The sequence below is a fragment of the Ylistrum balloti genome, unplaced genomic scaffold (genome assembly GCF_031769215.1).
Source record: "Ylistrum balloti isolate Yb309-2 unplaced genomic scaffold, AGI_CSIRO_Ybal_v1 Utg370260, whole genome shotgun sequence".
Lineage (NCBI taxonomy): Eukaryota > Metazoa > Mollusca > Bivalvia > Pectinida > Pectinidae > Ylistrum > Ylistrum balloti.
Window position 1 is genome coordinate 857756 of NW_026782205.1, and position 25656 is coordinate 883411.

Below are 25656 nucleotides of genomic sequence, written 5' to 3' on the forward strand. Positions count from 1 at the left end.
TACATTCAAAAGTAGGAAAAATTAATTGTTTTTAATGACAGAAGGAACAAAATACATCTCAAACTAATTAAAGATGGCTGATTTTTGTTGTCATCAGGTCATTTTGGAAACTTACACCAGATGACACTCAACACTATATTAGATAAAAGACTCCCGCTGATCCAGAATACATTATCCTTTGTACAAGTACATGTGTATGTTGTACTTTTAAATCTTTGTGCTAGTAAAAGGTTCTCTGTTTTTGCCAATATAAAAACCCGTGGAGAGCGTCTCTGTCAGTGTTGTTTTAATAGCTCTGGAGTTTGGTATAAGAATGTGGTGTTACGTACATATTGTACTGTAAATGAAGAGATCCTGTACAAATTCCTAAAGATGTAACCAGCAGTATACTTGGATAGCTAACAATGTTTGTTTGAAATACAGATAGCATGTAATGAGTATAAACTTATAATGCGATGATTTAGGAGTTTGTGTTTAGCATTGAAGCTCAGGAGTTACAATCAAAGGCAAGCCCTAATCAACTCCCAGCATGGTATAGGCATGTAGTGTATACCTGTTTAAACTCACACGACCTTGGGTGTCTTTCTTCCTGCCCTTACAAATATCAAGTGTATCATCCTGCCATCACTAAATCAAACATTCCACATTTTAACTTAAAGTTTCAGTTTACTGTCTGTGATACTAAAGGATTTTCAATAAAACTTGGTATGTAAACAAAATCTCTCAATCAATTTCCTAATCCTTTGTTGTTTGTTTCTGGGTTTTAGTAGTAATTCAGCAACATTTCAGAAAGGTTTTTTATTGTAGTCTGTTTCCATTTGTTGTTTTTTTTAAGACTGTATGTTTAAATACATCTTGAGTTGAACATTTGTGTAATCTTGCAGTCTTATCATCATGTCTTTGGAAATACATGTAGAGTATGATCCTTTTTTTTGTTTGGATATTTCCGTAATCTAGGCTCTGAAGGAATGTAGAATAGTTTTATAAAATTAGAAATCATACCTGCCAAGTAATATTTAAGATGATTATGTGATAACACCAGTCATAAAATATTGCTGTCTGCTTTGTATCTTGTGGGCTATTTTGGAGGGATTTGATGTTTTCTGGTATATGTAAAATCACCATGACATATGATAGATGCTAAAGCCAATTGTGTAGAAAATGCCATACCAATCATCAGCTGGATCATTTCATTGCATATAAAGTTAAAAAAATACCAAGTTACATGTCATTTTACCTGTATCTTGAAGAGATCATTACAACAAATCATAGACAGTGTCTGACCCTTTATCCAAGGTCAAGGTCAATAGAATGTATGTCACTCCCATGTGATATATTTGTAAGGAGAGTATACCTATATTTATATAATTTCCAAGGTCATACTTGTTCCTGCTTCTTTCAATTTTTAATGTTTTTGGCATCCTGTCAAATTCCTTCAATTTTTTTCATTCAAAATTTGAAGAGTGCATATAGAATTATATTTAGAGCAGGCTGGAGTACTCAATGACAAGTTGGTTTTTAAAAATCCCAATTCATTTCCTAAAAGAGTAGTTATGTTTAATTCTCATTAATTCTCAAGATCAGTTCTAACTCAATAGTGGGGCAACTAATTTGAAAAAACAGATGTACACTAGACATGTTTTGTAAGGGGAGGTAACTCAATTTTTTTTACTCATTTTAAAATTGTTCTAGGAAAAGTTTAGTGTTTGTTTCTATAGAAAAATAAACATTAAACATCAAGATAATTTACATTGAGGAATATCTCAGGTAATTTATGCTTTTATTAAAGGATTTAGATGATATCCTTAAAAATATTAAAAGCTTTTTAATTTGAAACAAACTCAATGAAGCATTTTCTTCAAACCAGTTTGAATTACTTTAATCATACAGCTAATGGACTGGCAACAGTAATTGACTACAAGAGTTTATAAAAATGTGCAATTCATTAGTAAACTGATTGGCCTGCTATAATTAGACTGTCGGCAGGATAATTGGTTCCCAGAATTGTATTGTACTCTTGTATGGATGGGCAATGAGAAATATTTCATTATCTATCTCACAACATTAAAACCTTATGAATATTTTATTCCATAGAAAAAGAGTCATCATCATTAAATCTCACGGAATCAAATTCTCGTAAGAAGAAAAGCTTGCACTGTTCTGGCAATGTGATCCCATCTAAGTAGATTTGCTAGTCGGCTGCTGATAATGAAACTTTGCAGTCTTAAGTCTTCTACTTGTCTCTTTAAAAACATCATTTGTGTCAAATTTATTTCTGATGCCAACATGATGAGCTGTCTAATCTAGAGGTAGAACAAATTGTTGTTGTTGGCCTTAGAGAAGGCTAAGGGATAATAGCCAATCTGAAATACCTCAGGGGAAGGTATTTTGGGACGGAGAGGGAAGACAAGTTTAAATATATTTGTAGTTTCTGTCTGTCTGTACTTATGACATTCCCAATCATTTTGGCAATACACAGCCAGACTCGGGTGTGCAACACCTTCTTAAGCGACACGGATCAGCACCATCTAGGCTGATACAGGGAATTAACATACCAGTGATTTTCTGGGATTATTATCACCATAAATACTACACTACACATTAGTTAGTCACATCCATCAAGTCCACCCAGGGCACGGTATTGCTTTGTGGATTGTTAATATATCTGCCTGAAATGACAATAGATTCCACACTGAATGACCTTATTGTAGTACCTAGCCTTGGTCTACGGTGACCTTTCCCTCAGTTCACTCTTAGTTACCTCCCTTGTATCTATATACTTGCTCAATATATGGGAGGATGATTGTAAAAAATAATGGAAGGATTTTTGTTAAGTTGATGGAGGGATGTCTGTTAAGTTGATGGAGGGATGTCTGTTAAGTTGATGGAGGGATGATGGAGGGATATCTGTCAAGATGATGGAGGGATGTCTGTTAAGTGGATGGAGGGATGTCTGTTAAGTTGATGGAGGGATGATGGAAGGATGTCTGTTAAGTTGATGGAGGGATGTCTGTTAAGTTGAAGGAGGGATGATGGAAGGATGTCTGTTAAGTTGATGGGGGAATGTTTAAGTTGATGGAGGGATGAATGTTAAGTTGATGGAGGGATGTCTGTTAAGTTGAAGGAGGGATGTCTGTTAAGCTGATGGAGGGATGTTGGAGGGATGTCTGTTAAGTTGATGGAGGGATGATGGAGGGATGTCTGTTAAGTTGATGGAGGGATGTCTGTTAAGCTGATGGAGGGATGTTGGAGGGATGTCTGTTAAGTTGATGGAGGGATGATGGAGGGATGTCTGTTAAGTTGATGGAGGGATGATGGAGGGATGTCTGTTAAGTTGATGGAGGGATGATGGAGGGATACCTGTTAAGTTGATGGAGGGATGTCTGTTAAGTTGATGGAGAGATGTCTGTTAAGTTGATGGAGGGATGATGGAGGGATGTCTGTTAAGTTGATGGAGGGATGTCTGTTAAGATGATGGAGGGATGTCTGTTAAGTTGATGGAGGGATGATGGAGGGATGTCTGTTAAGTTGATGGAGGGATGTCTGTTAAGTTGATGGAGGGATGATGGAGGGATGTCTGTTAAGTTGATGGAGGGATGATGGAGGGATGCCTATTAAGTTGATGGAGGGATGATGGAGGGATATCTGTTAAGTTGATGGAGGGATGTCTGTTAAGTTGATGGAGGGATGTCTGTTAAGTTGATAGAGGGATGATGGAGTGATGTCTGTTAATTTGATGGAGGGATGTCTGTTAAGTTGATGGAGGGATGTCTGTTAAGTTGATAGAGGGATGATGGAGGGATGATGGAGGGATGTCTGTTAAGTTGATGGAGGGATGATGGAGGGATACCTGTTAAGTTGATGGAGGGATGCCTATTAAGTTGATGGAGGGATGTCTGTTAAGTTGATGGAGGGATGTCTGTTAAGTTGATAGAGGGATGATGGAGTGATGTCTGTTAATTTGATGGAGGGATGTCTGTTAATTTGATGGAGGGATGTCTGTTAAGTTGATGGAGGGATGTCTGTTAAGTTGATAGAGGGATGATGGAGTGATGTCTGTTAAGTTGATGGAGGGATGTCTGTTAAGTTGATGGAGGGATGATGGAGAGATGTCTGTTAATTTGATGGAGGGATGTCTGTTAATTTGATGGAGGGATGATGGAGTGATGTCTGTTAATTTGATGGAGTGATGTCTGTTAAGTTGATGGAGGGATGTCTGTTAAGTTGATGGAGGGATGTCTGTTAATTTGATGGAGTGATGTCTGTTAAGTTGATGGAGGGATGTCTGTTAATTTGATGGAGTGATGTCTGTTAATTTGATGGAGTGATGTCTGTTAAGTTGATGGAGTGATGTCTGTTAAGTTGATGGAGAGATGTCTGTTAAGTTGATGGAGTGATGTCTGTTAAGTTGATGGAGGGATGTCTGTTAAGTTGATGGAGTGATGTCTGTTAAGTTGATGGAGGGATGTCTGTTAAGTTGATAGAGGGATGATGGAGTGATGTCTGTTAATTTTATGGAGTGATGTCTGTTAAGTTGATGGAGGGATGTCTGTTAAGTTGATGGAGTGATGTTTGTTAAGTTGATGGAGGGATGTCTGTTAAGTTGATGGAGGGATGTCTGTTAAGTTGATGGAGGGATGTCTGTTAAGTTGATGGAGGGATGTCTGTTAAGTTGATGGAGTGATGTCTGTTAAGTTGATGGAGGGATATCTGTTAAGTTGATGGAGGGATGTCTGTTAAGTTGATGGAGGGATGTCTGTTAAGTTGATGGAGGGATGTCTGTTAAGTTGATGGAGGGATGTCTGTTAAGTTGATGGAGGGATGTCTGTTAAGTTGATAGAGGGATGATGGAGTGATGTCTGTTAATTTGATGGAGGGATGATGGAGGGATGTCTGTTAAGTTGATGGAGGGATGTCTGTTAAGATGATGGAGGGATGTCTGTTAAGTTGATGGAGGGATGTCTGTTAATTTGATGGAGGGATGTCTGTTAATTTGATGGAGGGATGTCTGTTAAGTTGATGGAGGGATGTCTGTTAAGTTGATGGAGGGATGTCTGTAATGAGATTGATATCTGTACTCAATAAACAGAGGGATATTGATGATGAGATGGAGGGATATCTGAAATGAATTAATGAAGGGATATCTGTGATAAGACGGTGAAAGAATTTCAGCATATACCTATAGAGAGTAAGTTAATGTCTATCATACATCTGTGTGTTTTACATTGTACAAAGGATTAATCATAAACCATATTGAGTTTCATGCTTGTCCGTCAAATGGATCACCATTACAGACAGACCACTCCTACATATTACGATTATCTATCTGATTGCAGACTCTCTCACTTATAATGATACTGAATCAAACAATTTTTGTGTGTTTTTTTTCCTTGTCGCTGCCAGACAATTTATAAATCAGACTAGGATAGATATTGATCTTTAAAATAAATTTACAGGTTTTTCACACATAAAGTAATGTCTTATATAATTCTTATACCAAAATGTTGGAAGATTTTTGTTTTTATCTTCTGAATAAAAAAAAAGATACCAGCATGACTGCAGCAAGTGAAGACAGAGCTCTTTTTTAATTGATTCCTTTAATATTTATAAGTTATATAAGACGATTGAAAATGACATTTGCCATATTTCTTTTATCAACATGACCATTTATCTTAGTACCGTATCGCGATAGTGTGGCGCCCTCTATAGCAACAGTAGAACCAGGGTGGCTGCATGTAATCTAAATGCAGAAAACACTAAGAAATGTCACAGTCATTCCTCCAGTAAGTATTTAACAAGTCTTTGGCACTGTCGTTCTGTAGAGTTGAAATCCTTGCTATATACATTATTGAAATTCATCGCTGCCATGATGTGTGTTGTGCAACACATCATTATAGTTTGTGGATCTTGTTAGTTCTCCATATGTTCATTGTACAGTCATCAATCTCAATGCATTGCCGGTAAATTATATTATTCTGATTTCTCTAGGACATTTTCTGTAATGTATTGTACATATGGCCTTGTTATACCTATAAAAAGTACTTTGTGTGTCTGTACGTTAATGTGTGGGTTAGTGTGTGTGAGAAACTTGTATACGTGATATCTCATGAGCCCCAGAACAGACTTGGTTCATATTCTTACCACATTCATACCATATTCACACCACATCATCATAACACCTTGGTCAGCACCTGAGTAGATTTTAGTGGTTAAGGTCAAAGGCCACCATAAACCACTTTGAAAATAAACAGCTTGAATATAAGATATCTTGAACTCCTTAACGATATAGTTCTGATTCACACCATAACATCACAATACACTGTACCAAGATCAATACCTGATTAGGTTTTGATGGTCATTGGTCAAGTTTAGTGGTTAATGAGCAGCTATGTTCACTTTTAAAATCAAAATCTTGTGTACAAGATTGGGGTTTGGGGTATTTCAACGTAAAGTTTGTGTACAAGATTGGGATGTGGGGTATTTCTATGTTAATCTTGTGTACAAGATTGGGGTGTGGGGTATATCTACATGAATCTTGTGTACAAGATTGGGGTTTGGGGTATATCTACATGAATCTTGTGTACAAGATTGGGGTGTGGGGTATATCTACATGAATCTTGTGTACAAGATTGGGGTGTGGGGTATATCTACATGAATCTTGTGTACAAGATTGGGGTGTGGGGTATATCTACGTTAATCTTGTGTACAAGATTGGGGTTTGGGGTATTTCTATGTTAATCTTGTGTACAAGATTGGGGTGTGGGGTATTTCTATGTTAATCTTGTGTACAAGATTGGGGTGTGGGGTATATCTACGTTAATCTTGTGTACAAGATTGGGGTGTGGGGTATATCTACGTTAATCTTGTGTACAAGATTGGGGTGTGGGGTATATCTACGTTAATCTTGTGTACAAGATTGGGGTGTGGGGTATATCTACGTTAATCTTGTGTACAAGATTGGGGTGTGGGGTATTTCTACGTTAATCTTGTGTAAAAGATTGGGGTTTGGGGTATTTCAACGTAAAGTTTGTGTACAAGATTGGGGTGTGGGGTATATCTACGTTAATCTTGTGTACAAGATTGGGGTGTGGGGTATATCTATGTAAAGCTCTGTTCATTTTGTTTTTATCAAATTCATACCAGTGTGTGTATTTTCTTTCAGATCAAATTAAATTGAGTTTTGTTTCAAAGAATGATTCTTCTTAGAAGCCCACAATTTTAAAACAGCATGTCCTGATGGTCGTCAAGGCAACACCATTTCTTGTTGCAAGGCAGCTGATGTCCCTTCTACGTTGTTAAAACAGAATAGAAGCAATTTTTCTAACACAACTGACATTTACTGTCAACTGAAAAATTTCAAGGTCAGACTAATAGTAAAGTTGGCTTGCCAGGTTGTGACTGTCACTTTCCAATTCTAATTCTTGTGGATTTAATGTTGATTACCTAAAGCACAAGATCCAAGTATTGTCCACTTCGGTCATGAATGTCAGAATTTCTCTCCAACCTCTATCAGCGAAGTGAAACCAGCTCTGACATTTACACCTGTGTATTACATAAATACCGAGTTGGGCTCTTTAACTTGAGTTTACCAGTATTACTTTACATTTGATCAACATCATGAATGCCAGTATTGAATTTGATGACATGCTCTCCAGTTTGGCTGATCTGTCTACCACTGACTTCATTTCTTTGGCAGGCACTGGTCTCTCAATGCCCCACACCATCACTCATGACATAAGGACCAGCGCAACAGTTTGTCATAACTTCCATTGATAGTTTGGCAGTTTACTGTTTTTCCTACATATCAACCCGTTGTCCTCTATTTCAGTGTTTTTTTATTGATGTTTCTTTTTTTATGTTTTATTTATTAATGTTATACAGACTTGCTGCTGATAAATGATTTTACAGATGTCCCATAACAAAAATAAAAAAAGATCTTCAGACTTATACAATCTTTTTGGTGCGATGGTGTATATTCAATTAGCTAAATTTATTATTGAAAAAAAATTTCAAAATATGTGAAATACCAGTTGTTTAAATACATTTTTCAAGGGAGGTACAGATAGCTTTAGAATTACTTTTTGAAAGAAAAAGAAATTTGTCTTTTGAAAATAGTTGTATATAAATATACATTAAACCTGTCAGTATAATATGAATTATATATCATTATTTGTCACATGTATTAGGCAGGTTCTTGATTGTTTCACAAATACCTGTTTTTCACCACTGCAATATGATGTAGACAAATATTAAAAGTGAATTCTTAAATGACTTGTATCATTTGTAGTATGCTTATAAGATAGTACTTCACTTTCAGTTTTGATGTCTTTACTTATTATATAGACCTATCAGAGAGGTCCCTAGAGTCACATTACAAAGTAAAGATATTACATGCAATAGAGATATGCCATAGTGTTTACCACAGTGATTGTATGTCATTTTACAAGGAGAGTTTGGAGAATTTGTTTCCAAAATTTAGCCTAAGTGAACTAGCTAACCAGTCAGTTTTAATTCAATACAAAGGTTGACAACACAATTGTTTTCCGAGCTCTGATTAATGAAACTGGATTTTTTGCTGTTGTTCGCTGATTACCATATCAGGAATGCACTGGTTGTGCTCAAGTTAAATGTGTTTAATTGTTTTCAAGGTTGACAGGCTACTATAGACAGGAGAACCGGTGACATGTGTTCCCAAAGGTTACAATTGTTTGTGTACCTACTGGTCATTTTGCTCAGAACAAGTTTTTGTGTTCCCATTGGTAATGTTGTTTAGAACAGGTGCTTGTGACCCCAGTAGTCATTTTGCTCAGAACAGGTGCTTATGTCTCAAGAACATTGTCACCAACTTGCCTGATTTGTTAAAGCCAACTTGATATTGGCCATACCGTTTAATTAAACTGTGAAGCTGTGATAATCACCTCTTACTTGTCTTACTTTAATCAGTATTTGAAATTTTCAAAATGAAATTTGGGATCTAAAACAATTTAAATGAACATCATCTGAACTAGAATTCATTATAAGAATTTTTTTCTTTGATAATTCTTCATCCCTGCTCTCAAAGGGCTATGACCTGATATTAGACAACAAGAGGTTGGAGACACTGCACTTACTTAATTAATTTTTGCACAAGTTTGCTTCTTTCTGCACAGATCATTTGGTCATTAGAGCGTATATTGTGTGTCCTCATTCCTGAGCATAAGTATCAGAAGTGATCTCAAATCTGGATCTCAGGTCACCACAGTCAAGCTCAATAAAGGGGAGATAACTTAGTTGTCACATTTGTAGATGAGTCCAGATACATGTGTAAATGCTACATGTATAGTGGAGAATACAGGTTATACCTAAATATTTTGTATGTAATAGGACAGGATTAGAAGTGGGCTATTTTTTGGCTGAATTATATTTGATTGGAGTTGATAATTTTGTGAGTAAAATAACAAAACTTTATCTTATGTTAGGATACAAAATGTGCTTTAATTTTCTCCTTGATTTTATCTTTTCAGATTGTGTTTAACCGCACTGTCACACTTAAAGAAGACCCTGGTAAGAAGTAAAAGTCTATTCTATCTACAGCAGCACATCCACAAGGATATCTAACCACCATAACAATCATATATACCATATCTACTGCAGCCACCAACTGCACGGTTATCGTGTGCTGATGACTGACTAGGGACTGACATGTGATGTTAACAATGAACAGCTACACGTGGGAATGACATTAAATCAGATATTTATTCAGGAAAACAAACATTCTAATCATGTGGATGAAAGAGGCACAGCCAGGATGGAGACTTTCCATGGTTTTTCTTGTTAAGCATCATCCTCCATAGAAAAAATCTATGGCAGTTATGAATTTTCAGTTTGGTTTTTCTTACCGTTACTTTGTAAATACCCTTTTAAATAGCGACTTAAAACAGTACATTGTCACAAGGGACATATTGTTGTGAGAAGTTGCGTTGCTGTCTGTTTTGTGTGTGACCAATATTTTTACTGTGTATTTAAGATAACACCAATTCTACCAGGTCGTTTGTTTGTTTTCTCTACCACATACCAAGCATTGCCCAATTTTGTAGGACATTTAGGCAGCCATTATGTAAGTTGTTGACACGATGTGCCATGTGAGATGGCTATGTCTGCCCCTGATGTTCCAGTGGATAACTTGAGCCCACCAACAGTCTTGTGGCATCTGGTGCCCCAATGTTTTTCTGCCTCCCCATCCTCCCCACCCATCATCACTAACAATTGCAGGGGCATTCCACCACAATTACTAGGCTGTCACCTAATTTTTAGACATGCACTTGTAATGTTAATACTCTTCAGACAGAAATTAAAAAAACAAAAAAAAAAAACAATTATTCTGTCACGATTCTGTGGTTGCGGTGTAGCTGGTGCAATGTTACAAATGTGTTTCCCATGTCAGTGACTGTATATGTAAATGCAAAAAGAAGACATTTGAATAACAGATTTTTGTCTTCATTTGAATAATATATTTCTCTTTCATTAAGGTATCACAGATATAGTATATATCTGAAATACATCGATATTTGAAAAATGTTGAATGCCTCTTTCTATAGACTGCATTTGAGGAAATTTGTATCTACCCTTGTAAAGGCATCAATATAAGATCAATTTTGTGATGACTTGTAGAGTCTGTAACCTTGAGCATTACAAGGTCATTCTAAACCATGCCAACATATTAACATTATCTTTCTCTAGGTAATTAGACAAAGTATTTATGACATATCTGAAACTCTTTTCAGATGTCAAAATCTTTGTATGTGTTAAAGTTTAATTTTAGTTTGCAATAAAACAAAAATAAAAAAATACACCAGAGTCAAGAATTTGGATTTCAGTTTCTGGCTGGTCTGATGACTTGGGGGTCAGCAGGGAGATATCCCTGTATGTCACATATATTTAAATTTTAGCCAGTTTTACTATACTTTCTTTCAGTTAGACTTAATTTGCATATCATTTGTATAATGAAAATAATAAATATTCACTGACCTAATATAATAATGTCTTTGTTTTATTTGTACATGAATTATGCATTCTTACAAAAATGCTCCAATATAAGACATAAGTTTACACATTTTAAATTCTTCTTGATTTAAGAAATTTTAGTAAAGTTCATCAAATTGGACTTTTTTAAGAATAATGAAAGATCAGAGGGTGGTGAGTGCCAAGATCATTATGGGAACTCTTGTTAGTATTTTTTTTAAATAGCAATTTTTCTCCATGGGAAAAAATAGCTAGCAATTTTAACCGTGAAGTATGAATATGTAATTAATGGCAGTGACCACTGTAGTACAGGTATCTTTTATTGATTTAATGAGGTGCTTTATGACATCTCTAAGTTTATATCTAGAAAATAAATGTATTATTACCTCATCCTTTGATAAAGTAAAGTATGTTACACAGTAGTTTGTGCTATATGTAATAAAAGAAATATATTTAAAAGGTGGTGAATAACAAAATTCAGTCCTGCAATCACAAGAGAGCAATTTCTTCAAGGAAGAACTTGGTGGCATTTGAGTGGTCAAACAGACCTGAAGTATTGTGCAGAAACCGATTTTCTATTTGTAGCAAGCGATTCTGACCGTACACAAAAGCAAACCCAGGTAAACACTTTATTCAAGGAACAATGACAGGTTGTCCATGTAAAACTAGTCCAACATTTTCTTGCATGGTGCTACACTAGCAATGACCTTGCGACCCAGTCCTGAAAAAGCAATGCAAAACGAGCATTTACTGTCTGGAAATAAGCTATGCCAAACGAGCATTTACTGTCTGGAAATAAGCAATGCCAAACGAGCATTTACTGTCTGGAAATAAGCAATGCCAAACGAGCATTTACTGTCTGGAAATAAGCTATGCCAAACGAGCATTTACTGTCTGGAAATAAGCAATGCCAAACGAGCATTTACTATCTGGAAATAAGCAATGCAAAACGAGCATTTACTGCCTGGAAATAAGCTATGCCAAACGAGCATTTACTGTCTGGAAATAAGCTATGCCAAACGAGCATTTGCTGTCTGGAAATAAGCTATGCCAAACGAGCATTTGCTGTCTGGAAATAAGCTATGCCAAACGAGCATTGCTGTCTGGAAATAAGCAATGAATGAAGTGTGAGGGGAATCGGCACAACAAAACTAGATATCGTTTCTATTCACAATGTATACTGACAGTGACCTTGACCTGTGATCTCTAAATAACCAAATTATATAAAACCATCAAAAAGACATCCTAAGCAAGCTTGAGAAAACAAATGGGGAAATGCTGAGTAGAAGTGGAGACCGGACGGACCAAGAACGAGGGAGATCATATTACAACCGCCCCTTCCGGTCGCCAGATCGGGAGGGGATAGGGAAGCTGCTTGAAGTAGGTTATCTGATCATGTCCGTTGTCGTCCGCCGTTCGTCACCATCTTCTTCGAAACATGCGCTACTTGTCATCATTTGTTTATAAATATTCGTTTGATATTGATAAGATTTTTTTTAGATTGTAAACATCAGAAGACCGCCCCTAGCTGGCGGTGTGTGGACCAGAGTTTGTTCCCTTGTGGATTAACATTTGATTATTGTTTCTGACATTGGATTTGCTCAGCATGGCTGTTCACGACAGGGTCCCGAACCCGCAACCCCTCCCGGCCTCCGACGGCGATCTGACGGGGATAAGATAGACTACTAATTACATTACATACAGCCTTAATTGGTGTCAACAAGTAGCTAAGTTAATCACCTGGCGCAGGTGCTTGCAAGCGTTGGGACTAAGATGTTGGGAGTGTTTGGGGAAAGCAGACAAGCCAATTACTAGTCTACACTGATTGTAGTGCTGTGTTGCTCTTCCCGATGTAACGACTACCTAGCAATGATGTTTATACCACAAAGGGACATTTGATTCTTAATTAAAATGGAGATTTTTGTATGATACCAGATATTGGTTGATAGGGACCGTTATTTAACAATGTTGATGGTTGTTTAAGAGATAGCCTAAATTCCGTTACATGGAATTTCGAGTATTCCTCTTTGTTAATCATGTACGGTCGTAATTAACACTTCAATAAAGTTGTAACGGCTAACGAACACAGAACTACACTTCCATGCCCTAAAATGCACAAGAACGCACATTGGTAAAATGTTAAGATCATCTGAAAGTCATAGAATACATTTTTCTTTTGCTCTCTGGAACACTTTATTTTGCATGAACATGTCAACAATATCTTTGTTTTGACCTAATTTCTAATACATATGAGTTATGACTGTTTAAATTCACTATGGAGGAAATCGTGTCTTCAACAGTTATTTCTGTGGTTTGATATGAAGATTAAATCGTTCGCTCACATCTGTCATTAGGTGATTGTTCAGGACACCACTTTCTCAGACGGTGATAAACAGTAACACGGAAATCAATCGTCTATATCTTTACCAACCGTACAGTCTGATAAAGAGATACGGAGTCGATCCCACAATCCCATCGGAAATGTCTGCCTTGATCGCAAGGTAGAGATGGCGGTATATATAGACCTTTCACCAGTTTCTTAGTCTTTACCTTCCCGTGCAGGAAGCGGAGACCAAGATTACTACAGCTAAATATTGTGAGATTTTTTTTTTTTTTTTTTTTTGCAAAATTGTGTCACAACTATCTACCAGGTTTATTGTATACCATAAGTAAAGCATGGAAGAACTTGTTAAACATTGTCTTTACGAATGTCTTCGCCTATTTCGAGCGTTATTTTTTTAGAGTTAGTCGGCCCGTGAACAGCTACGTCTGTCTAAGTCGGAGTTTGATTGCAGTAGTTGGTGGCGTACGAGCGACATTCAGGGTTGTTTTTTGATGTGATGTCTCCTTGTAGTAGCTGATCCATGGCGGCCCAGGTTATCTGTCTGTAATTATTCAAGTAATGTCGAGATAAAAAGTGTAGCATTAGGTATTTGTTTAATACTTAGTTTGTTTGTATCCGTGCTGTAAGGTCGCATGAAATCAGTATCCACAGATAGATTTCGCTGAAATGTCATGACCTACACATACAGCGCCGCGGAACTTCAGCTGGTACCATTACTCTGACAATACATTTACCAGAGATCCAGAAATGGTCAAAACAACATGTAGGATAGGAGAGATAGTGGTCCCTCTTGCCCAATAGTCAGCAGTGAAAGTCAAACTTGTATGATATAACATAGTTTACATACAGCGGGCTATCACGAGGGAGTATACATACATCTCCATGAAACCCAATTGTAACCGGTACCGTTATATGATGTATTTGGAATTTTGAGGTCTTTTGATGAAGCATAAAATCAAATTTGTAATCTTCAAAAAAAATCTCTTTTACAATAATGCGTGCGGTGCTTTTAACGAAATTATTTGTCATTCGACTGGAAGCCCAGCCGACACGATACTGAATTAAAATGATTCACCTTGACTCACCTTGAAAATTAACGATTTCCAACGCATCGATTACTTCTCTATAATATATCATCATCATGATGGTGATTTTAAATACTTAATCATCAAAATAGAACAATGATGATGTGGTCTATGATCATAAGCTATTGTCGTTTGGTTCAAATTGGGATCTGCGACCCTAATGAATAGTACTGTTTAGTAGGAAGTTCTAGCGAAGGAATCGGTACAGATACTTAGCAAAGGGGAACAACTCTTTATGGTGGTAAGCAATCTTATCATTGTGATGACACTTCATTGTAAATGTTTATATTCCACTGTGGGAAATACCTCACTGACAACCAGAGGAAACCATAGAGATAGATATAAACGTACCACAGTGTTGCATGTGCAACTAATTGTACAGGTATACGAAGTTCTAGATAATTAATGCGCGTGCACGCTAATTTAGTGAAATGCAGCTCTGTACACTGTTTGTAAAGCACAATAGGTCGTTAAGCTTTCAGGTTTAATACCTTTGGATTTTGAAACGCCCGACAGTAGTATAGAGCTCCTCAATTAACGACAAGGCGTATGCTGTGTAATGATACGTTTTTATACGGGACACGTGCCAGTATATCCTTCACGCGCAGCCCTACACGTACACTATTTGGCAAGTTTGTTTATTTTTATGATATTTGTTGACCCCCATTGATTAATCTACCGGCAAAGAAACATGTACATTTTAATAAGACTTTGGAAATATTCCATCTAAAATTCTGACTCGGTTTAAAATCACGTGCACTTTGTAGTTGTGTTTCTAATGATTGTAAACTTTACATGCATAACGCAGGGTAAGGCACATATTTCAATGTTAACACTGTGTATATTAAGCTGTTGATCAGACACTGGAGATGTCTGCTTGTCTCTACACTCAGAAGAGACGACATGAGATGATTTTACAAAGTAAACACATGTATCATTTACATACAGCTTATCATCATATCTTTGTACAGACTGAGTAATTTTATAACTAAAAGGTGTGTATATTTGTTTGCTATGTGCTGTTCATGTTTTTGTATAGAAGGCCTGCTAATTAAATTTTCATTTATCATAGCTTGTCATCTTTCCCGACATTTTAGATGGCTGTGTGGTCCAAGGTAATGACTTTAAATATTCAAAATAACGTAATCTCGACTTCTGCATCTTTGTACGGAAACGTATTCGGAGTTGTTTTCTGTCTTTTCTTTTTTTTAAGAAAAATGGCGTACAAGTCGAGGAATATTTCATTGTGTTTGAGTGTTTTCCAATCTTAATTCAAAGACAATGAAATTATCCGTTTCAGCTTTGTTAATTACAAATGCAATTCCAAAATGTTCCACAGTTTTCCCTTTTTTCGATTGACGTCATTAAGAGGTTTGCTCATGAATCCTTCCATTAACACACAATTATCACAACAACCACAGAGACTGAAGATAGAACAAATTTGTCGATCGGAATTATATTTTAGCACATACATCGCGTATCTTTAACAATTACGATATCCGAATGACAACGATCTTATTTTGTTTTCATTTCGTAGGAATTTGTGAAAACTTGTTCTCGGGTCGTCTGAAGTGTATTTATCCAAATCACACTAAAACTGTACTCAGATTCTACTGTATTGTAAAGGACTCGATTCAAGCTTCTATCTACAAAAAGTGTATGGAATGTTAACGATACAGTCACAGTATCCATTACTCTATTAGACCTCAACTGCCTTTGTCAGTGTTCGACTCTAGGTAAAAAACCGCAACATGTACTTTTAACCTGTTAATGTGTTGTTCCGAAATTGTCATGGAATTTACTTCCAGGAGTTAGGAACTCTATTGAGTTATTTGGAAAATGTCTGACAATTCTAAATCTATTTTATATATTGTGATCTGTAAATAACCTACTTAACTCAATCCTGTGTGTTAAACTCGTACTGAAGCCGGTGAGTGTTAGCATGGGCTAGGTTTTAAATACTTCCTATTGTATAGTTACATATGTATATGTTGCTTTGTTAAAACAGGAGTATAAATATAAAGCCGGGTTAACAATGCTGATGTCATCGGATGTAGACATGATATTCAATATTTTACTGTCTTTTTTTCATTACTTTATAATCTGGTTTTAATTTTTCACGTTTTCAATTTAATAATAACAATAAAAACATTTGAAAATAACTTATACTGTACAATTCTGAAATTTAAGATAATAGCAATGTTGTTTGGACATATTTTTTTACTGTCGTTTGAGGGAGAAACAAACAGTAATCAGTTTGGATGTCGCGAATGAAGCTACCTATCGAATTACCCCATGGCTTCATCGATGTTTTTTTCATTGTTTTATTTTTACCAAAACTATGAATCAATACAAGTCAATACAAGTATAACGATTCAAGTAGATGACCTTGCCAGTCGACACATAATTACTTCTAGGTTCTTTTCTCTATAGAGAACATCTGGGACTTTGTGTGTCTAAATGACTATGTATTTGTTCTGACGAATCGACAGGGGACAGGAAAGTCCATATCATCATCATCATCATCATCATCATCATCATCATCATCATTAAATAGATGTATAACATTCATCTATAGTGTGATATCTGTATGGTATGTATAGTGTAATATCTGTATGGTATGTATAGTGTAAAACGTGTACGGTATGTATAGTGTAATATCTGTATGGTATGTATAGTGTAATATCTGTATGGTATGTATAGTGTAATATATGTATGGTATGTATAGTGTAATATCTGTATGGTATGTATAGTGTGATATCTGTATGGTATGTATAGTGTAATATCTGTATGGTATGTATAGTGTAATATCTGTATGGTATGTATAGTGTAATACGTGTATGGTATGTATAGTGTAATATCTCTATGGTATACATAGTGTAATACGTGTATGGTATGTATAGTGTAATAGGTGTATGGTATGTATAGTGTGATATCTGTATGGTATGTATAGTGTAATACGTGTATGGTATGTATAGTGTGATATCTGTATGGTATGTATAGTGTAATATCTGTATGGTATGTATAGTGTAATATCTGTATGGTATGTATAGTGTAATAGGTGTATCTTATGTATAGTGTAATAGGTGTATGGTATGTATAGTGTAATATCTGTATGGTATGTATAGTGTAATACGTGTATGGTATATATAGTGTGATATCTGTATGATATGTATAGTGTAATATGTGTATGGTAAAGACATACCACACTGAAAAAACCACATTTCTGATATTTAGAGGTGATAGCAAATAAAGATTTCTTCTTGGAAATATTGCAACATAAATAACCCTATACGTGTCATCTTGAATCCTTTTATTACCACATTGATGTAACACTTGATCATTCACGAGACCAGAATAGTTTTGACGACTATATTTACGCGAAAAATTGTTGTTGTCTATCTATAAACAAATACGTACGCTTCGAAAATCTGGAAATTGTGCGTGAAATTTCAAGAATGGACATCATGCTTCCCAGGAGAGAATGACAAATCCATGGACCGTCTGATTCGTGAATATTTCATTAAAACCACCAGTTGACTGACAGACACAAGAGGTTCGATACATGTAAAACTGCATTTCTCATTCGGAATGCATCGGATTGGAAGTCTCATTAGAATGATAAGTCAAATTTATTGGTCGTAATTTCCGTAGATGAAAATAAATTTTATTGAATAAACACTTTTTACAATATCTTTATATAGCTATTTGTATAATCGTAGTCAGATGAATGATTTATATTATATGTCCTATATCAACTCCTACGCTTCAATATTTAGGCCCTTAGCATCACTGACGAGTCCTAACAGGACGAAACAGCTGTATGATGTAGCATCACTGACGAGTACTAGAAGGACGAAACAGCTGTATGATGTAGCATCACTGAGGAATCCTAACAGGACGAAACAGCTGTATGATGTAGCATCACTGATGAGTCCTAGAAGTACGAAACAGCTGTATGATGAAGCATCACTGACGAGTCCTAGAAGGACGAAACAGCTGTATGATGAAGCATCACTGACGAGTCCTAGAAGTACGAAACAGCTGTATGATGAAGCATCACTGACGAGTCCTAGAAGGACGAAACAGCTGTATGATGAAGCATCACTGACGAGTCCTAGAAGGACGAAACAGCTGTATGATGAAGCATCACTGACGAGTCCTAACAGGACGAAACAGCTGTATGAGTCAGTTTAATTCATTGTTTGGCCCTACTGTATCTCAATCTAAATCATTAAAAGGTGCTTTTTCTCTTGTGCTTGTTTTTTTTTTCAATCTTTCGGAAGAAATAAATGTAATCGGAGCACTTCGGCCAATTCAGTCAGGTTTCGGAACTTTTCGGCATTGTCCGCGATGAGGCGATTGGTTAGTAGAGCAAACAAAATCATAAGTCCAGTGATATTTGTAAACCCTTTTTGTGGCCCCACGTAAGTGATAAAACAATACATTGTATCACAGGGGTTACACGTTTGATAATTAGATTACAAATAGTATGTCGAGACTTGTCCAGACAGCGACAAAGCCGACTATTACTGGAAGACGTATGTGTCTTCTGCCCAGTGGGGGCCTTGCAGAAATGTATCACTCCCAGACAGGCCAACATGCAGACGGTATAAATAATGAGCGGGAATTTATTTTCTAAAATTTATTGTGATCGTTCTGAAATGCTCGATAGACAGGGCAACTGGCGATGTTGTCAAATGTATTTGGAGATAAACCATTTAGGTGGAAAGTACATTTTATTTAAAGGACGTCTATTGGAACTCATGGCTCATATAATAAGGCTAAAACACTTGACATGTGTACTTTGAGAAATATTTTGTTAGGTAAAGTTTAACTTTAACCGTGAGAATCAATCCAGATTCTTGCATTTCACGACAGCTTAACTGACTATTTGTTCACTAGAACGCCGCCATATTTTTTTATTTGGCAGTATTATTGCATAGTGCCGTCAGTGCTTTCCCCTAGCGTACTACAAAGTGAGGAGGTAGTTCTCGGAACAGCCGTTAGTCACGTCAATAACGAGATTGGTGACAGTTTGAATTGACCAAGTCTAAGTACGTTACATCATATAAATATATGAGACATGAATTTTTCCAACACGTCATGCATGTCTACAGCGCGTCACGTGTAATTTCCTTATTTAGAAGTAATGTACATATACACGTTTTCGGTAATATTTATTATTACACCTCAGAGTACGTGCACTGCTCCCTTCCCAGACTCGTCACTTTAAACCAAGATGACGTAATTGTCTACTAGTATCTCATACAAACAATTTTGTATTGTTTAGTTGTAATTCTTATAAAAGTAAAACAGCTTTGATAACCTGTTTCATGGCTTTATTTACATTATTGTAAGGAAATTTCAAAATCATCAAAAATGAAATTCTTTTAAGGTATTCAGCCCGTGAAGCCTTTTAATAGGGACAAAATCAAAAATCAAAATTTTCACCTTATTCATAAAGATCACAATGTATACTCCATTACTGACCATACTTATCCACAAGTTTTTTTCATCTAACAAAAATTTAAGTCTTTCAATGGTGTCCCATAGCATGCTGGTTGGATACGGTGAAAATATTAGTGTATGCCCAATAAAAAAAACTTAATTTCAAACAAAAACATGTGTTTTTACATACCATAATAACAGCAATGAATAATAAAATAGCTGCTATTCATATTACATTCATATACAATGTACGATATGCGAAAAAGTGTTATCTCGGTACCCTCGTTGTCACCTGTAGAAAAGTGACAAAGACACTTTGTAAGGTAAACTGAGTGTGACAAGAGTTTTCAAATGAAAAATCTGTTTAAATACTTGCTGGCACACCTTCCGCAAATTTCCAAATAACTTTTAGAAACTATTACCACATGTGATTAGATATTTCTAAGTTTTAATACCCCTACCCCCTTAATTTCGATGACACATTAGATCTCAGGAAAATTGCATACAATAGCATTATAGCCAAACAGATTATAAATACTAAACTCTTTGAAGGCTACAAGTAGAATAGCAATAAAAGTTAACTATTTCTGATATTTTCTTACCTTGACCTCTGACCTTGACCCCGATTATGACCACATAATTCATTATATAACAAAAACGAATAAGAAATCAAGTCCTTTTTACACAAAAAAGTGTTACCATTATAGCTATATAAAAAGCTCATTTTTATCCTACTTTTCAAACAGTTCAACAAGCTTTGGAATTACAGAATCCAGAACACACTTTGTAGAAGAGATCCGCGGCTGTCCATTACAGTTCTTTTGCACAAATATTGCTCTCAGACCATCTTCACCATACCTTTGGAATATTTTTTAGATGTTGGAAGTTTAAGCCAAAGCCTGCAATATTTTCAGCAGTAGCATGTTTTAAAATGCCCGGTGATATTAAAGGATGTAAGGAAGGCATTTTTTTTTTTTTTTTGCCTTTTCCCCGCTAAAATTAAGGGCATGAACGTCAACTCTTTGACTTCCGAAAATTCACGATCTATAAAACGTCGGCATTCGTCGGGATTATAACCGGAAGTGGTCCATTAGGGTGGAAGTACCTTAACATCCAACTTTTCTTGCCGAATCGGGAACTTTCGGCATATTCCGTGTAGGAGATGATGTATAACCTGTGATAAGGTAAACAGGAAATCGGATGTGCTCTTATTTTGATTGGTTTAAATTATATTTTTTTCAACATGTCTCTGGCAGCATGCGTTTTAGTCTCGTTCAATTATACCATAGTTGTCTGCACACGATTCGCCATAGAGAAGTGATCAAGCAGCTTGGTAACACACGATTATGATTGCCAAATTTATCTGTATTATTTCAGACTTTTGAAATATTTCTATTTCCCTCATGAAAATGTTAAAAACATTTTTTTTTTCTGTCAATATATTTTTATTCAATCGAAGAACCGGATGTTCCAATTCCGTGCTGCGATTAAAATTCCATCTGCCATGTAGCTGTACAAGCCGATCATGTGCAGGATATTGGTGTCGTTGGGATTTTAAAATCCTCGTGAATTTCCACACAAAGTATTTCTAAGGGTTCGCCATTATTAACCGTATGTTTCTGAGCGCTTTATAACTTTCAAAATTAAGCGGCCTTAAGATTCGCTTTCATCTGCTGTTGTATGTAAAAACATCAACGTGTATGTCGGGGAAAAGTATGATGATTTAATTGAACAAATTCAGTAAATACCTAATGTATGTATCTGGATGGAAATCACCTCAATGAATGCTCTCTACATGTTTTGGTTATCTAACTCGAACGGTTACTATGATCTGCAGCCATCATGTTCCGTTCGTCGTTGTGCTCCGTGCGTAAACTTTTTCGTTTTTAATCTTTTCAAGTTTGACTTGTGGATAGAGGTGAAACTTGCCTGAAATGATCTCGAAGTAGTCCTTACCAAGTGTGATTATTGCTCAGGTTGATCTGAAATCCAATATAGCAGTCGTGAACGCCATCTTGAAAAACACATTCAAAACTTCTTTTCAAGTTCTGCTGGTTCCATTGAACTGAAAATTAGTGGATGTTAAGGAAGTGAAGCCGACATAGTGTTGTTAACATTCAAGCCTCCACAACCACTGCTACTGTTACCAGGCAGTGTATCATATTTTGGTCTTTATCAAGTTAAATGACAGTTAGGGCCCAGGGTGCCTCTTGTGATGTAGCGTTCTGATAGTTCTACATCGTATATTGTATTACAACCAGAAGAAAGTAGGTCAACGCTAAATAATGAATAACTGGGTTTAACATAATACACATCGTGGAAACCATATGGACCAAGGTCATTTTTAATAAAGATGACGTCACTTCCGTTATAATTCACCAGCTTCTGTTAACATGGACTTGAGACAGTGATATGCTGGACATGCATTGCCTTCTGTCAGATTGATAACAATTATAGCGAATACGTCTACCGGAAATTATTGAATATAAATTTGTTTTTATTCATTCGTTTGATTCTAATGTATGTCTATGTACTCGGAGGGCGAAAAGGGCGCCGGTCGTTATTGTTATCAGTTCTGGCTTGTTTTGGAAGATTGTTGATTTAGTTAGGGTAAATATGACACCCCTCTACGGCGTAAGGACGTCAAATTACCTTCTAAACACACCAGAATAGATCTATTTTCACCTAGACTTCAACAAATTTTAAGGCCTGTGTTCTTTTGTACGGTCGGCCAGGAATTGGCAACTCAATTCTTCAGTGATTACTAAATGGCGTCATTTCAATTGGAGCTGATCAGTTGCTTGTTTTCTTGGCTTGCTATTTCTCATCTCCCTTTGCATATTTTTGGGAAAAAATACGTGCCATATCACGGGGTTTTCTCGTTTAACAGAAAATGACAGTACACGTTGCAATATCCTTATTGAATTCTGAGTGAAGCTTGAAGCAGGGCTAGACTTCTGAAAAATTATTCTGAACATTTTTTTTTTTTTTTTTGTTATTTTTGTATCAAGGCATGTCCCAATCATTCTTTTCGTAATGCAAATTATCTGCTGTTGTCCGGTTCGTCAAATGCTTACATGAGAAAATTACGTGGTTTTCTCATTATGACTCTCACAAACAAATGACAAAACAGTCAATGCATGCTCACAAGAGCAGATAACTCTGCATCAAGTCTAGATAGAATTAAAAGAATATAATGGATAGCAACCCTTTTAAGAATATCACTTCATCTCCAAAAATCCGATGAGATTCTGTGAAAAAATTGACGAAATATTTAAATGATACTCGCAAAAGTGACAAAGGTTGATAACTCTGATAAAAGGTAACAAATATGATTAATAATGTAGCATATAGCCTTAATTCTTTCTTATGGTTACTCTATATCCGAACAGGAAAAGAGACATTGTGAAAGATGAGTTATTGTGCGTATATAAGCAATCCATCATTCAAACTACGTATTAGGTTATTTCCCAAGGGAATTAAGTTGCGAGAAATCCTACATTACACTTCAGCATGTAATTACATGTGTTTCTAATGCATGTATGTTAGTCACGAACCCGTGCATATCCTTATAAAGATCTGTGTATAAATAGGCTTGCGATGACGGGTGCGTTTCCAGACAGTATGTAGTTATGACAATGTTAAATTACTGAGAAAAATATAGCACCAAAAGCCCTGTTTCCCGGTAAGTTAGATAACCCCGGCATTTTTTGGAAGTTTAGCATCATCTGCACGGGTTACAGTGACTGTGCTCCGTTTCATCCTTTCCGTGACCGTGGGATTGGTTGGTTTTATCAAAGCATCAGTATATAAAATATTCAGATCAGTTCATAATGAAAGAAAGCATGTTTCCTTTGATACAAAATAATTAAAGATCAGTTGAAAAGATAACCTTTGAAATCTTTGACTTAAAACGACATTAACAGAGATTTTCTGAACGAGTGCATGCGATAGATCGGACTTGTGTGTTTGTAAGGATGTATAAAGACTGTCAGTTATAATCCTCTCTTTGATTTTATCGTACCTCGGTAAACTCCATCATTCGGATTAACATGATCAGGATTTGTAAGTATATGTACGTCAAGCCGGAATCCGCTGGCTGGATATACACTCTTAAATCTCTAAATGTTTGTGTCCGATTTCCTTACAGTGTTATACACTATCTCTATACACTATTTCACTGTTGTTTTCTTGATTTTTTAAAATTTATTTGTATATTTGTCTTTTGAAATAAAATTCAAATAAATGTTTGAAACAGATACACATTGTATACGGAAACTGATCGGAATGTAACATATATATTCAAACTCCGTCTAACGACCACTGTGTGTGATACTGGTGTTGACAACGTGGAATGACAGGGACAATACTACGATTAACCAGGCTGTATAGACAGTAGGTAATCAAACCTGTCTACAATGATCAAAATGTACACTGATACCTGTCTATAGCGACCATCAAAGTTAGAGATATTATCCACGTCATTATCTATCATAAACAACCATTACAATGATGAGTTAATAATCATACCTGTCTTCAGCGACCATACTATTGAGTATTATATGAAGAAATACCTGTTAATAACAAACACCACGATGTAGAATGCAGTAACACAGATCTACAGTGAACATGATATTGATTGACAGGTAGTCAAACTATCAACAGCGATTATGTTGATCAGAACCTGTGAAAAGCGACCACATCAAGGAGTATCATGTACTCATACGTCTACAGTGACCGTGTTGACGAGAATACTATGCATTGATACATATTAAAACCAACCATACCTATGAGGATTGTGTCTTCATAACGACCATACTTGTGAGGATGATGTTGTCATAACGACCATACCTTTGAATGAGGATTGTGAGGTCACGCCTGGAACCTTTCAATAATCATCACCATAGTGTTTTTTTAAGATAATTTCTATATAGAACAATATATATTATGGATTATTTAATGTTTACATTAAACTAGATGGTAGTCGAAGAATATAAAGAGTAAACAATTCAAAATACGGGGAAATAATTAAAACTAATAGTGTTATGCTTCTATTACTTCAAAAGGGAGAGAAGGGAATGTTCTCACCCAAGTGGGAGTGTATCCGCAACTTTAACAGCTCACCTTTAAACACTTAGAATAAAAGACATTAAATTTGAAACAAAATATGATGTAAGATGTTAATTATGTTGACGTTTTAAAGAAAATTAAAAACGACTCGTCAAAAGCAATTTTAAAGAGAAACATTACCAAGTTGAGCAGCTACTGTGTTCTACTTTAGCTGGCGCGGAGAATGACAGATTAAGGCAAGTCACGTTAAAAGCTCATGACACTGGTGGTTGTAATGGGTAAAAATCGTCTGGCATTGACGAGATCGGGATGTGGCATGGTTAACCTCACGGTACAATATCAATACATCATAAACGACTTAACATGTTCGTTTGTTGTTGTTTTTTATAGATAATTCTGTAATGTATTGTCATGTTAGCGACCCAGGCTGAGGAGTGTTTTACTTTATAGACTACAAACCACCTTACATTCGAAGCCATTCATTGTTGCCGTGTTTGATCTTGTACAGAGCGCCAAATATAATAGTTTAGAGAACAGTTGTGGATTTCAATTTTCAGTGAAAAACCGTTAAAACGCGACATTTGTGTGTGTACGTTTGCTTTATAATGCGCCCCTGCTGTCGCCTTACATGAGTTTTGTAGCATTTCAAGAAGACACTTATTTGTGCTATCAAACATTTCTAAAAAGAAGTTGGCAGCGCAGGGA

General features: G+C 36.0%; 1 protein-coding gene across 1 annotated transcript in view; it reads left to right on the forward strand.

Annotated features, from left to right (window-relative positions):
• The window catches only part of LOC132552580 (glutamine--tRNA ligase-like), a 35759-nt gene extending 24746 nt beyond the window's left edge, over positions 1 to 11013 (forward strand). The window contains exon 23 of the mRNA XM_060216766.1: positions 9504 to 11013. Within this exon, the coding sequence (XP_060072749.1) occupies positions 9504 to 9554 (51 nt within the window). The 3' untranslated portion in view covers positions 9555 to 11013. The remainder of the gene's footprint in view (positions 1 to 9503) is intronic.
• The last annotated feature ends 14643 nt before the right edge of the window (positions 11014 to 25656 follow it).